Source organism: Ambystoma mexicanum, chromosome 14, assembly GCF_040938575.1.
Source record: "Ambystoma mexicanum isolate Mex_15411 chromosome 14, UKY_AmexF1_1, whole genome shotgun sequence".
NCBI classification, from domain to species: domain Eukaryota; kingdom Metazoa; phylum Chordata; class Amphibia; order Caudata; family Ambystomatidae; genus Ambystoma; species Ambystoma mexicanum.
The window spans coordinates 299446693-299460988 of NC_090940.1; the positions used below are offsets into that span (position 1 = coordinate 299446693).

Here is a 14296-nt window from a genome sequence, read left to right on the forward strand (position 1 = left end):
GGCAGAGCACAGTTTCCCATGAGTGGGAAGTAGCTCAAAGTCCTTCAGGAGATATTCACCCTCTGGTGAACCCCTCAAGTGGATCTGTTTGAGACTGGTGTCAACCGGAAGTGTGAGCTGTACTGCTCCAGGGAAATTCCCCCAAGACCAGCTCTAGGAGACGCGCTCGTGGTGAATTGGGAGTTTCCACTTCTATAAGAGTTTCCTCCAGTCCCTGCTATTCCTCTAGTGATCAGGAGGTTGAGAAAGTTCAGGAAATTCATTATCCTAATTGCTACGGATTGGGCAAGGAGGATGTGGTACACAGACTTTCTGCAATAAGTCTTCCACAAAGAGAGGACCTTCTCTCGTGAGAGGAGGGTCTGGTTCTCCATCCAGAGGTAAAAACACAACTTTCACGCATGATTTCTGAGAGGTTGCGATATAAGTATTGGGACCTCCCGACAACGTAATGGAGATTTTGGTTTCAGCCAGAAGGCCTGCAACGAAATCCTTACACTGCTGCCGTTGGATCAGGTACTGCAGCTGGCGCAGGGTTAAGAATTTAAACCCTTTTACATGCAGCACACCAATTGTTGTATCTTTCGTGTTCCACCTGGCTAATCTGGGGCTCCAGATTTGTTTGTTTCTTTATTTGATAATGCGCACCAAGCCCTTGGGCAGTCGGGCGCAGCAGTTCAAGAAGATTCAAAGCTTAGTTACAAGCCTGACACAGGCTAATACATGCATAGGTAAGATTACACAGTAAGAAGCGGTACAGAACAAAACAGATACCTAGGAGACAGTAAAGGGAGAGTTAGATACATACATGGTCTGAACAGTCAGAAGCGGAATTTACAGATTGTTCATATGTAGCCAGTTGAATGCATTACTTCTAAATCTGGTGTAGTGTGATGGGCGTCTAATGTCAGTTGCGAGAGTATTCCATAATTGAGCCGCTTTGACTGGAAAGCTAGATACTCCAGCTGAGGTTAGTTTGAACCTAGGTGTTTCAAGTAAGAAAGTGTTAGAAGTTCTTGTGGTCGGAGTGTGGGTCTTCTGTTAATTTTTTCAATTAGGTATGAGGGTGCTAGGTTATTTAAGCATTTGGCTGTAAGAAAGATAGTTTTGAGGAAGATTCTGTCCTTCATTTTTAGCCAGTGGGTCTCAGCCCGCTGTTTAGAGATGTGCTCACTGCGTGGGATATTCAGTGCAGCTCTTAGTGCATTATTTTGTAGTCTCTGAAGTTTGTCTGTGACTGACTTGTTAGCTCCTGAGTAAAGGGCGTTGCAGTAGTCAAGTCTGGACATAAGGGCATTGGCCATGGTGAGGCAGCTGGTGTTGGACAGGAATGGTCTTGCTGATAGGATAAGTTTGCAGGTATAGGTTGTGGTGGATGTGAGGGAATTCACTTGCCTTTTGAGGGTGAGGGCAGAGTCAAGGTAAAAACCTAACATTTTGACCTCAGGCATGACCTTAATAATATTGCTGTCCAATATTAAATGATGCATAATCCGGTGTAAGTTTTTTTAGGTTGTGGTCTGAGCCGAGGAGTAAGATTTCGGTTTTGTGATTCAGGCAGAGGCCATGTGTGGCCATCCATGCCTGAATGAGGATGTATATCTTATTCACCAAGGCCAGGTCTGCGTCGTAGTTGCCCGAAAGGGTTATTAGGATCTGGCTGTCAACTGCATAATTTGTGTAGTGACACCCAGTCTGTCCAACTTGTCAAACAGTGGCTTGGTGAAAATATTATACATAGTGGGTGAGACACAGGAATCCTGTGGGACTCCACATGTTATTTGGATAGGGTCAGCACATGAGGATGTAGAGAAGACTCTCATGGTCCGGTTCGCAAGGAAAGATGGACCCAGGCTACGGCCTCCCCTGTGAAGTTGGCCGCGAGCTTAAGGTGGTTACATAAAACTGCATGATCCACCAGGTCAAAAGCTGCGGACAAGTCCAGTAAAAGACTCATTGAAAAGGGGATCTAGCAACGCTTTCTATTTTCTAGCTCTACCCTGAAGAAGTATCTTTCTTCAAAATACCACTAGTGATAGTTTCTGAAGGGATTGACAAATGTATTCCCTCCGATCCCATTTCAAGTACCGGTTTGGGATCTCAACTTAATTTTGAAATTTCTCATGTGTGCGCCTTTCGAGCCTATTCATTCCTGCCCTCTAAGATTGCTAACACTGAAGACCATCCTTTTGGTTGCTCTTACATCAGCCTGTAGGGTGAGTGAACTTCAAGCCTTGTCTTGCAAGCCTCATTATACAATTTTCTTTACGGATAGAACCCTTAAGGTTAAACCTAAATTGTCTGATTTTCATTTAACTCAAAAAATCCTACTTCTCCAGTATGGGGCCTGGCATGGATTCACATGCTCATGAATATTCCCTGTCGGCAGGCTGGGAATCCTTGGTAAAAGAAAAAAAAGGTTTCACTTTAAAACTGTACTTCTCCTCTAAAGCAGTCACTGGCCCCTAGGTCATACTGCCCCATCAAATGACAGTAGTCTCCCTAAGCCCCGCCTCTGGCTACCATCTTCAGATTTGTACCGCACGCTTCAGTGTTGGGAGTCCTGGAGTTGCTCTCTGAGCTATTTAGTACTTTTTTTTCCAGATATGGTCACGGAAAAGTTAGATTTCTGTTTCCAAGAGCCCGGGTGCTCTTTTCCTCATCGACTGGCAACAGCGATCCGTTCGTTGGGGAAGTTTTGCACCTCTCAAGTGCAAAGATTCGTTGAAGTTTCCATCTTGGGCCTACTTCGCATCCTCTGACCATGACTGATGGGAAGGAGGGAAGGACCCTCTTCAGACCCTGCACCAAATGTGGGCTACGGAACGTCTTTGTGGAAGACAAACATCTACAGTGTCTTTACTGTTAGGGAGAATTCTCAAAATGTGCCAATTCTTCCCACCTTAGAGCCCTCCAGCTCTTTTGCTAAACTTTGGGACTTTGAACTTTTCAATTCAATGTGTTTTCTGTGTGTTTCTTTTTGAATTATGCAGTCTAACCAACTCCATAGGCATCATCTTTTCATTTGTGTCGCACAGCACCCTGAGTGCAGTAGCACAGGGAAACCTTTACAGGCTTTCCTAAGGTTTAAATACCTTCTGTGGGATAAACTACTGTTTCCTATACCCAGCACACCCTATTTTACAATAGAGTGCTGCGGGGATGTATCCCCTGTGTCTAGATACTCATGTAGTAGTCAAATGCTACCCTTTCCTATCAGAATGGCTTGTGGTAGTGGTTTTACAACAAACTACCATGATTTTTCCCGACCGCAAACACTGGTAGCGTTAAATCGCCGAGCCATGTTTTTCAAGATGTTGTCTGAGCCCCCTCTTTAAAAACGGGTCCCGGTCTTCTTTTTTTGCCAATTCTTTGTGGAAAGGTCCTTCTAGAGTTTTGCTCTGCGTGTCGAACATAGTTTGGTTCCTTTGTTCATTTCCCTTTGGCGGGCTTCAGCTGTGCTGAATTGAAGATTTGCCTTTGCCAGTTTCTTTGACCAGTCGCAGTGCAGTGCAGGAGTCCCCTGACGTCCTCCCTCTTGTCCCTACGACTGAGGCCCAGGAACAGCGAGATCTGCAGGAACTGCCAGGAACAGGGGTCACCAGCTGCATCTTTTTCTTCAGTTGTAAAGTTGCTGTAAAACCAGACTGAGAGTACTTACCTCTCACAGTGAAAGTGCTTGAAACTTTCCCAACTCACAGGCCTAATCAGCTTGTGACCCAACATATGATTCTTCTTTTTACAAACTTTTCCTGAGCACTTTTCCTGAGCACTTTGGCAGAGACTTTTCCGTTTACCTACCAGAACCGCTTTATCCTATCCAAGACTTTAGCCCATTGACTTTGGCCTAGCCTATTGAATTGAATGGACTTTTCTGGTGAACTCAAAATATCTGCACTCTCTCAGAAATAACTGTATTCTTTCTATGTTTGATAGCCTATGCCTTTTTGCTCCTCCTTCAAAGTATTCTGAATGCCTCAGAAACTTAGAGTGTACAGTACTGAAGTATATTTGTGTGATTATCTTGCTTCCTTCTTATTAATGTTTATAACTGACAGTTAAATAAATTAATAAGTATTCAACAAAGAAACCTTGAGTGTAAGAGTTTATTTGAACACCTGTGATTGTAGACCTCTGTGTAACATCATTACAGCTCACATTCCCTCTTGAGATGAGCCTGGCTGCTCAGCTCCGCTACCACAAACTGTGTAGTACAGACTTATACCAAAGGTTGATTTTGTTTACACCTGTAGTCATAGTTGTGTGTAGTGGTCCCGAAGGGTACTGCATACAAACTTTGCCTAACAACTGTCTGCACACGGACTACATCGAAGATTGTTGCAAGATAGGCCTGTGATTCTCGAAGATCAAAAAGGAAGGGCATAGCAGACTGGCGGCATGGCTCAGTTAGAGCCAGGCCTCTGCCCCGTACTCCGAGCAGGTGCATGCCTCACCCAGGACCGTCCGGTCTGAAGACAGGTCTTCTAAGTCCTTTGAGGTTGCCCCATCCGTGGGGGTCCAAGATGAGGCCAAGAGCGGCAAATCGGAGTCCACCGGGTTCACTGCTGCTGCAGTTCACAGGTTGGATAGGCCGCTATCACGATCGCCTTCCGCCTCCATAGCCAGTCTGCCATTGAGCTCCTCCTCAAAGAGGAAGTTGTCCACCCTGGCCAATTTACGGGAGAAGTCAGAAAGGCCTAGTCCGGAGGATGAGAAGAAGGCTGCGCAGCCCAAGCAAGCTCTGCCGACTCAGCCAAAGTCCTTGTCGACCACTTCGTCAACATCTGCACGTCAACATCTGCTGTGACGACCATGGTGGTGGTAGGTGCCGATCCGACGAGGGTGGCTCCTACAGTGCAGAGGGTATCCCTGCATCCAAGGCACAACACGGCTGCCGAGGCATCAGCAGAGGCTGCAAGAACCCCTCGTGGGGTAAAGCCACCGGTCCAGAGCCCACAGGGAGGAAAAAAAGGGGTGTGCTAGGAGGCCCCTAACAAGCCCTCCAAGATTGGCACTCAGCCGATGGACATCTCGTCCACGGACGATGACCAGGAATCCGTTCATACCATCCACGGCGACGGCGCAGGGCCTAGCGCCCCTTTGTTCCATCCACATCCGAGGGACATTTTCATGGACATTCTGTCAACTCTGCATGCCCTGGTGGCAGAGATCCTGCAGAGGTTTATCCAACGCACCTGTACTACTGCAGGCTCCTGGTCGGCCTCCAAGCAAGAAGGGAAAGCGTCCTCAGACGCCTCCGCATCTGCCTCCTCCACCACATCGGGGCACGACTCCTCCAGCGGACCTGGACACGGACACTGGTATGGACACAACCATGGGAACCGATGATGAGCAAGGGGGAGAACAGAGGGAAGACAGACAACGATCTTACTAGGCCAGGTGACCTTGAGATTGCGCCAGTGCAGGGAAAGGGGAAAAGTGCAGTACATGGGATCGACAATCAAAATAAATAAATAGAATAAATAAATAAAAGCAATTAGTAAAGGTGCGGCCAGCTGGTGGCAAGTGCATGGGTAAATGCAGAAATCGGGTGTCAAGTGCAGGTAGGGGACTGTAGGGATACAGAAACCCAGTGCGGGGGTTGCCAGGGAGGTAGTGCAGGTGTCAACTGTAGGTGATCTGGGCCCTCGATCAGAGGTTAGCCAGGTGACCGGTGCAGTTTCAGCCATGAGTTCAGCAGGGGAGAGGAGGAGAGAAAGCCGAAGCGAAGAGGAAGGTTTTGAGGTGCTTCCGGAACCAGAGATGGTTCTCCTCAAGTTTCAGGGAAGCTGTTCCAGAGGGAGGCCCCAGCCGAAGAAAGATCTACCGCTGACTCGCTGCTTGGAGAAGCGACTGACCCTGAGGGAGCTGGAGGCGCATGAGTAAAGAGCTTGAGAAGGAAGATATTTAGGAAGAGGGAGTTGACGGTATTGAGGCCCCAGCCCCCATAAGACCTTGTGGACAATGCAGAGGGTTTTGAACTTAATCCTCACCTCCACTGTGAGCCATTGCAGAGATTTCAGTCCTGGAGAGATACGATCCGTGGGCTTGAGGCCAAGGACAAGTCTTGCAGTCCTGTTGTGGATGAGTTGCAGAGGGCGCAGAGTAGAAGCAGGACGATTTAGAAAGAGGCTGTTGCACTAGTCCAGCCTAGAGAGAACCAGAGCTCTGGAGACAGTGAGCTTCTGGGGGAAGGAGAGGAGAGGAAAGGAAGAATACCTCTGAGGAGGTGCAGCTGATAGTGTGATTTCTTAGAGAGACGTCAGAGATCTGAGGAGAGAAGGAGAGTGTGTAATCCAAGATGACACTGAGGTTTTTGCAGGTGGGAGCAGGAAGAGGGCCAAGAGAGGCCGGCCCGAGAATGACAGGAAAGGAGGGAGCAGGTGTGGCGATGAGGAGAACCTCAGTATTACTGGCATTAAGGCAGAGATCATTGGTGGCACACCACGCCTGGATAGCAGACAGACAGACAGAGATGACAGAAGGAGAAGAAGTGGCGGAACGGAGCCTGAAAATGAGTTGTCATCCGCATAGCACTAAAAGTTGGGGCAGAGAGCGGCAATGCGGTTGCCAAAAAGTGCCAGGCATTGGGTGAACAGCCAGGGAGAGAGGTTAGACCCTTGGGGAACACCACAGGTAGAGATCGAGGAGAGGAAGGGCCCAAGTTGGACCAGGGAGGGTCGCTCAGAGAGGAAAGAGGTCCGCCAAGCCAGGGCCTGATGGGTTGTTAGTGAGAAGTCTCAGAAATGTGCCAATTCCCTCTACCTTAGAGACCCCAGCAACTGTGCTGGATTTTCAGGACTTGATTTCTTTACCTGGAGAGAGTGAGACCCTTTTTACCACTCTCTCATGTATTTCATGTTATTTTTGTACACTGTTTCTTTTTGTTGTGGAGTCTGACAAACTCCATAGGCCCGTCTTTTACATTGTGTCACACAGCTCCGTGCAGTGACACAGCAAAGTCTCTTGGATTTCCCATGGTTTAGCTACCTTCTCTGGGATGAAATCCCGTTTCCCAGAGCAGTAAAGTGAAATTTACTTTACTTACATTTGTAGCTTTCTTGACCCAGTACACACTATCTTACAATAGGGTGCTGGAGGGGTTACTCGGTATCCCCTTTGTCTAGCTTCTCATGTAACATTTTTCATGTTACCCTTTCCTCACTGAATGGCTGGTGGCAGTGGTTTCGTTTTTACTACCGTTGTGTGCATTTACTGCGGGCTGCGTTCGCAGCTGCAGTAAAGCAGTCAAAGGTGCCATTTTTGGCAAAATGGCCCTGGTCATCTTTTTTCGCCATTTCTTTGTGGAAAGGTCCTTCTTGAGATTTACTCTGCGCGCCAAACCAAGTTTGGTCCCTTTGTCGTTTTGCCTTTGGCAGGGTTCAAAGTTGAAGCCCGCCTCTGGCTCCAGGGTGTGTGTGTGGTAGGCAGGAATTGAGGGAGGTGGCCGACACTCCCTGTGCTTAGTCTCCTAGGAGACCCAAAAGCACTCTGCAATGATTGGCTGGCTGACTGTCCGGCAAGGACAGCCACCCTGCTGGGTGAGTGACAGCCTGCTGGAATGAAAGGGATAGATCTGTATATAAGCCGAGTCTTTTGGCTTGGACGGCGAAGGAACCGAAGAAGAACTTGAAGAGGATGCCTGCTGCAACTCCTGGAACGTTGGTTTGCCCGGTGAAGCCCTGCTGCATTGCCGAAACGCCAAGTTTGCATCGACAGAGAAGCCCCTGCAAGGACGACTTCTCCCCTTGAGTTTGTGGACCAATCAACTCCAAAGTAGGCCACCTGGACATCTATCTCAGAGCTGGTTGAATTTCCACAAAGTTGCTGCTGGAAACCATAGAGCCAGAGAGTTGAACACCAGTTTGTGTGCGTTGCTTTTAAGTTGACCAAGAGCTCAAGGAAGATCCTCTGGACTCCCAAAAAGCAGGACTGACCGAGCCTGAGCCCCCTCAACAGAGTGCGGGACCCCAGAAGCAAGGAAAGTCCATCTCGGCAGCCAGGAACCGCTGTGTTGCTCTTTGCGTTAGACGCGAGGAGCTGAAACACTGAACAGCCACTGAAAGTGAAGTTTGCCGGTTGCGAGTTTTGACCGTCCCATTGCAGTGCAGGAGTCCCCTGACGTCCTCCCTCTTGTCCCCACGACTGAGGCCCAGGAACAGTGACACATGCAGAGCTGCACAGGAACAGGAGTCATCTGCTGCATCTTTTCTTCACTTTAAAAGTACTGTACAAAGTCTAAGAGAACTTACCTCTTGCTGTCGAGTTGCTTGCATCTTCTACCACTTACAAGTCTAACAGCTTGTGGCCCTACACTGATTCATCTTTTTCTTCAAAGACTTCTGAAACATTGTGCAAAGACTTTTCTACTTATCTTCAAAAGTGCTTCAGCCTATCTAGACTCTTACCAATTGACTTTGGCTTAGCCTGTTTTAACTGAATGACTCTTATTGGGGGATCTGAAAGTATTTGCCTGCTTTAGAAATATTTGTGGTATCTTGTTTTCTCTAATAATCTTTTCCTTTGATTTGCTCTTAACTAATTCTGAATGCCAACAATAATACATTAATGTCAACAGCATCCTAGCAATTGAAGTCACCTGTGGGTGTAGGCCTCTGCTCTGTCATCCCAAATGGGTATTTACTGATTCTGAACTAAGAGATTGTGTAATTTTGGAGTATATGTGTGGTGTTTAACAGTGCTCCCTTCTGAAGAAGGCTTACATTAACTGACTGGTAAATAAATTAATAATTGTTTTACCAACCAACCCGGTGTGTAAGTGTTTGCTTGGATAATTGTCACTCTGTGTAACTCCCCCTACAGCTCACATTGACCCCTCTTGAGATAAGCCTGGCTACTCGTCCACACTACCAACCTTTGTAGTACAGACTTGGTGCCAAGAGGCAGGGTTGTTGTAGTGCACCCTATGGGTACTGCATACAATCTTGCCTAACATTGGTGATACCCAGGTTATCACGTAGACGGTTTAGCAGGATGGCATGGTTGACCGTGTCAAGGGCCGAGGAGAGATCAAGTAAGATGAGGACACAAGGGGTGTTGGAACCGAGGTTGGAGAGCAGGTCTTCATGGATGTTCAGGAGAGCAGTTTCCGTGCTTCTGGCAGCTCTGAAGCCAGACTGATGATCATGGAGACAACCAACAGATTTGGTGTGAAGATCCATGGCTGGATCCTTATGAATGCGTTGACTGGTTGTTCCCACCAATCCAATGGCTGAAACACAGCTCAGGACCTTTGCAGATCAGGTAGTCAAGCAGGGTTTCACTGGGCCAAACGAAGGAAGGGGATGCAGAGACTCTTTGGGAGTTGTCCACAGATCTTCATTCGGCTGCTCTTCTACGCGTGACACTTGGCTCCAACTCTGATCTAAAGCAATGGCTGCAAGAATCTCTTCTTATAAATACTGGCTGTGGGAGCAAGTCCAAGCCCACCAATGGGTAAGGATCTACACCATTCAAACAGCCAGCAGTGGTCCAATAATGGACCACTGTGGGTTTAACTCATGCCCCAAGCCTACACTTTCAGGCGCCCCAGATGTGGAGTGGGACCAGACAGTCCACCCACTTCCTAGGTCCACACACAAAGGGCATGCAGCAGCCTGCGAAAGCATTAGCTTTTCCCGGTGAATGCTTGACCATATAAATGATTTCCTGACCTGAGAAGGCATGAAGGAAGGCCAAACAATACGGCCATAGAACAATCAAAGATCTCATGGCATGGCCATTTGAGGTCCCTAGCCAGATCTCCCTTACTTTCAACTTATAACGCGCACCACTGACCCAGAGGCTTAAGGGCGCTACAAATGAGCATACAACTGTAGCCAGAAGTGGTAAACATGAATGTCGACACTAAAAATAATGCAAAAATTGTATTAAAATAAATCTGCTGCAACCAGATTGTCTTTAGGCACAAAGTAATCAAAAAGACTAGGGTGAAGCAAAGGTATCCCCACTACACTGCATTGTAAGATGTTGTTGTAACGGTCACCTGATTTCCGTAGAGGCGCCGGTCTTGACTGGGCGTATACCGTATCTGCAAAGGTGATGTGTAACACATGGCTGGCTCTTTGGGCTGGACCTCTGTGCACTGTATGTCTGACTTGAAGGGTAAGATGTCTGCAGATAGAAAATATGGGATTAAGGAACTGGGTTATTGAATGTCTCTCTCTTCTTCCCTTTCTCTTCTCCTGTAGAACCCCAAAGGTTAACGCTCTCACCTTAGGTAAGTGAACGCCGTGCTCTCCATCTGCCTCGGGGCAGGGTGCTGTAACCAGTTTCTTCACTGGATAAGGGGTGCAGGCCTCTTGACTTCAGAGGACTGCTGTCTGTCGTTTACTGCACGAACGGTAAGTTTTGAGTAATTCTAATGTCTTTAAAGTCTTTAGTAATGATGTTTCTTGTTTTGCAGGGTTCCGACGATGGCGGATGACGGGCTGAAGTGAGTTGAAGATGGAGCCCGTGTGATGAATAGAAGCGCCTGGAAGCACGTAAGTAAGCGCTTGTTGCCTGCTTCACGATGCGCTCTAACTGTCTTTTTATTTTGCAGGTACAAGTTCGGAGCGGCTGCAGGGTGCCGGAATACCCACTGGGTTAGATGTGGAAAGGAGTAATGGCACGTGAGTATTAAAGTTCCCCAATGTCTTTAAACGCACCTTGTTTTGTCTTTCAGATGCGGGATGCAGCGCCGAAGGCCTCCGGAGCGTGCGAAGAGTTGGTAAGCTTTTGTCTTTCAGATGCCGGAATGCAGCGCGAGGCGTTGGTGACAGCCGATGGACCAGGTAAGTGAAGAGCTGTCACTGAAGACCGTAATGCTAACCTGTTCTTTCTTGTCTTTATGTGTTGCTGAAGACTGGATTCAGGATGGTAAGCCTTTTTCCTTAGGCCCAGGATCAGATGCAGAAGACACGATAAGCGTTCTGCTGCAGAGGATGCAGAATAACGCAAAGCAAGATTCATCCATCGGGTGTGGTTTAAATAGCCTCCTGTAGTGCTTAGGTGTCTCCTTCCACAGCCACGCCTAGGTAAGAAAAGATTTCCTGCTTTCCAGAAGAGTTCCAGTGTTCTGAATCTAGGGAGTGGCTCCTGCCCCACCCAACAGGAAAAGTAGTTCCAAACAGAAGAGGATCAGAGGCTCAACTGGCAGGCAAGTAAGCAGCATGGTCTGCTGCAGGTAAGTCCCCCCAAGCATTATGAGCCCGGCGCTTCCAGCGCTGGGACTGGGCATATTTATGAGCCTGGTGCCACTGGCGCCAGGACTGGGTCCAAAAGGTCCCAATTGGGACTGGTTGGCACTCGGAACCTGGGTTATGGATCTGCTTCCAAGGGAGTTGGGAAAACCCTGACCTTTTGGAAGCAGAGATCATGACAGTTGTGCACTGTCAAAAAGTAACATAAAAGGTAAAAAGACCAAAGAGAAACATAGTTTCCAGGTACTGATGGTCTGAAGGACTGATCAGTTTCCGCCATAACAAAATAAGCAAAAATCCTGTAAAACGTTGGGACCGGTTCGGTTAAAAAACTAAGCAAAAAGTTTGAGGGTCCGTAGAATATGAGGGGAAAATTGCCAAAAGAGAGGTCTTTCTTAACAGCTGCTTACCCTCAATAGCTCAGCCACCCTTTCTCGTTGCTGCACTGGTGGTTTGCTCACTCTAGCTCATCGCTGCCCTGGACTGCTCCGATTAGTACTTACTAGGTTTATTATTAATGTTGTATGTCTGCAAATATTAGCTCGTAGATATCATTGTTGTTACTGTGTCTGGAGGGTATTTACTACACCCTTGTCTATAATTGTAAACTCATGGTTTTGACCATGTTTGTTTGGTGTATAACCAAAAAAACTTCAGAGGGCAATCTCTTAGGCAATTGTAGAATATCTTGTTATTGAAAAGTTTTGCTTAAACTCATGGAAGAAGCTAAAAAAGTACATGCATAACCTCATAAATGTAAAAACTGATTGTAAATGTGCTTTTGACAAACTTCGGAATTGTTCTTCTGCAGGAAGAAGTGATGGTCCTGGAGAGAATTCTATTGCAGACAATAAAGTTTGATTTGCAAGTGGAACATCCATACCAGTTCCTCCTCAAATATGCGAAACAACTTAAAGGTAATTTCTGTTTCAATCAAATGTTAAATTTGTATTTTGCGCAAAGTTTGTGTTAGTTATTATTTTTTTATTTATTATTGAATATAGTTGAAATTACACCAACTTTTTCAATGTATATGTAATAAAATTTCAAATAGTATGAACAATGAAACAGACATTATTATACATTTACAGATAAACATCTTCCAAGTAGAAAAGTTTTTTACAAGAATTGACGAATTAACATTTATGAAGATTAACAATGTGATTCATTTTCATTCATGTTCAAGGCTTTTAAAAATGTTAATGGTAGTTATATTTTCTATTGCCTGCCAATGAGATGCATACTTGGTTGTATGAGAGCAGTCGTTTTGTATTAACCGTTTTCTGGTGAGTAATGTATCCTGCTTGCATAGCGGGAACACTAGGTTTTACATCATCCCTAAATACATCAAGCATGTTTATTTTTTCTCAAGGGCTCTAGCGCAGATATTTCATGGTTGCAAACGAAACCTCATCATAAAATGTAGGTTGTGGTTTGTTGGGTAAGATTTTCATAGCAAAGATACATGTTCCTGACCTGGGTCAACCCCAGAACGTTTTGCTTTTACTTGTGGATTCTTTTTCCTTATGCCTCTGTGAGTGGGAACATTTTTCCACACTCACAGAATCGTTCACTCTTTTTATGGGTGTCATTTTTAAGACTCCATAGTTTCTTTTAAAGGTTATCCTCTTTGATACATTTTTGGCAATAAGTGCCTATTGTTGCTGGGTTGCCCTAGGGCCCCCCCTTTTTATTTTTGACCAGATCTTTATTTCTCAGCTCGCTTTACATACACAGATAATTATCACCTTTTAACATCACAATATGTACTGCCTTATAATCAACATCTGCTAACTTCAACATCAATAATCACAGTAATCAAAAACGTGCCCATCCTCCCCTACCCCCCTTCCAGTCCTCACAGGTGGCTCTTTGTCTTGTTGCTCCTTCCTCGGCTCATTCCTCCTCCTCCTCTAGGATACCCAGTACCTGCAATCTCTTCGGGATGTATAGATGCAACTTGTCTCTAATTGTATAGTTTATGAATTGTGACCAAACTCTACTGAATGCTCTTAGTGTTCCTCTTATTGTCGCTGTCATTTTCTCCACAGCCACCGTGTCCCATATTGCATAGTACCATTGTATGACGGACGGGGGTTGGGGGTCTTTCTGATTCTACTGTTTTGCTATGCATCTTTTGGCAGCCATCATCAAATTTGGCCAATTTTCCGGCAAACCCTACTACCCTTTATTGGTTGTCCAATATGGTGCCTAGGAGTATTTCAGTCCCCTCAAACTCCTTATCCACATCCATTATTTCCTGCACCTTGGATTTCACCTCCTGACAGAAATGTTAAAGCTGCTGGCATCCCCACCATATATGTTCCATCGTTCCCTTTCCCCCCAGCCCTCCTCCAGCACTCTCCTCCGATCTTGTGGGAAACATTTTTGGAGCCTCCTCGGGGTGTAGTGCCAGTGGTGTAGGAGCTTGAATTGTAACTCTTAGTGTTGTACCGAGGAGTATGGAGTTTACCAGTTCCCTAGCACTCTGTGTTAGGGAGAATTCTCAGAAATGTGCTAATTCCCGTCTACCTGTGAGACCCCCAGCTCTTTTGCTGGACTCTAGGACTTTAATATTTTACCTGGAGAGAGTGAGGCCCTTTTCCCCACTCTCTCTCATGTATTTTAATGTGATTTTGAACTCTGTTTCTTTTGGTTGTGTAGTCTGACAAACATTATAGGCATCATCTTTTTACATTGTGTCACACAGCACCGTTAGTGCAGTGGCACAGGGAAGTCTTTTAGATTTCAGACTTAAACCAAAGGTTAGGTTCCTTTTGCCAGGAGGTCAGGGTTGTTGTAGTGCACCCAAGGGGTACTGCATACAATTTTGCCTTACACCCTGTCCCAGTCTTTGGCATTGAGTGCCTTCCCGTTTATCTTCTCCCATGTATCCCTAAGAACCCTTCCATCATCCTTCTCCCCACTCATTAAGATTTTATATATTGCTGAGATCAGATCCCTGTTGGTCTCTGTGGATGATATTAGTTTTTTCCTATTCTGTGCTTTCTCTCAAGGCTCCAACCATCATTATGGGAGTTCCCGCCCAATGCCTCTCATTCACCTTTCCCAGACCCTCAAGGTGTTGTTCG

At 46.3% G+C, this 14296-nt stretch overlaps 1 protein-coding gene across 2 annotated transcripts in view; it reads left to right on the forward strand.

Moving 5' to 3' along the window:
• Positions 1 to 14296, forward strand: part of CCNK (cyclin K) — an 879634-nt gene that overhangs the window by 219038 nt on the left and 646300 nt on the right. For both annotated transcript variants that reach the window (XM_069637425.1, XM_069637424.1), the window contains exon 5: positions 12016 to 12121. In XM_069637425.1, coding sequence (XP_069493526.1) covers positions 12016 to 12121 — 106 coding nt within the window. The remainder of the gene's footprint in view (positions 1 to 12015; positions 12122 to 14296) is intronic.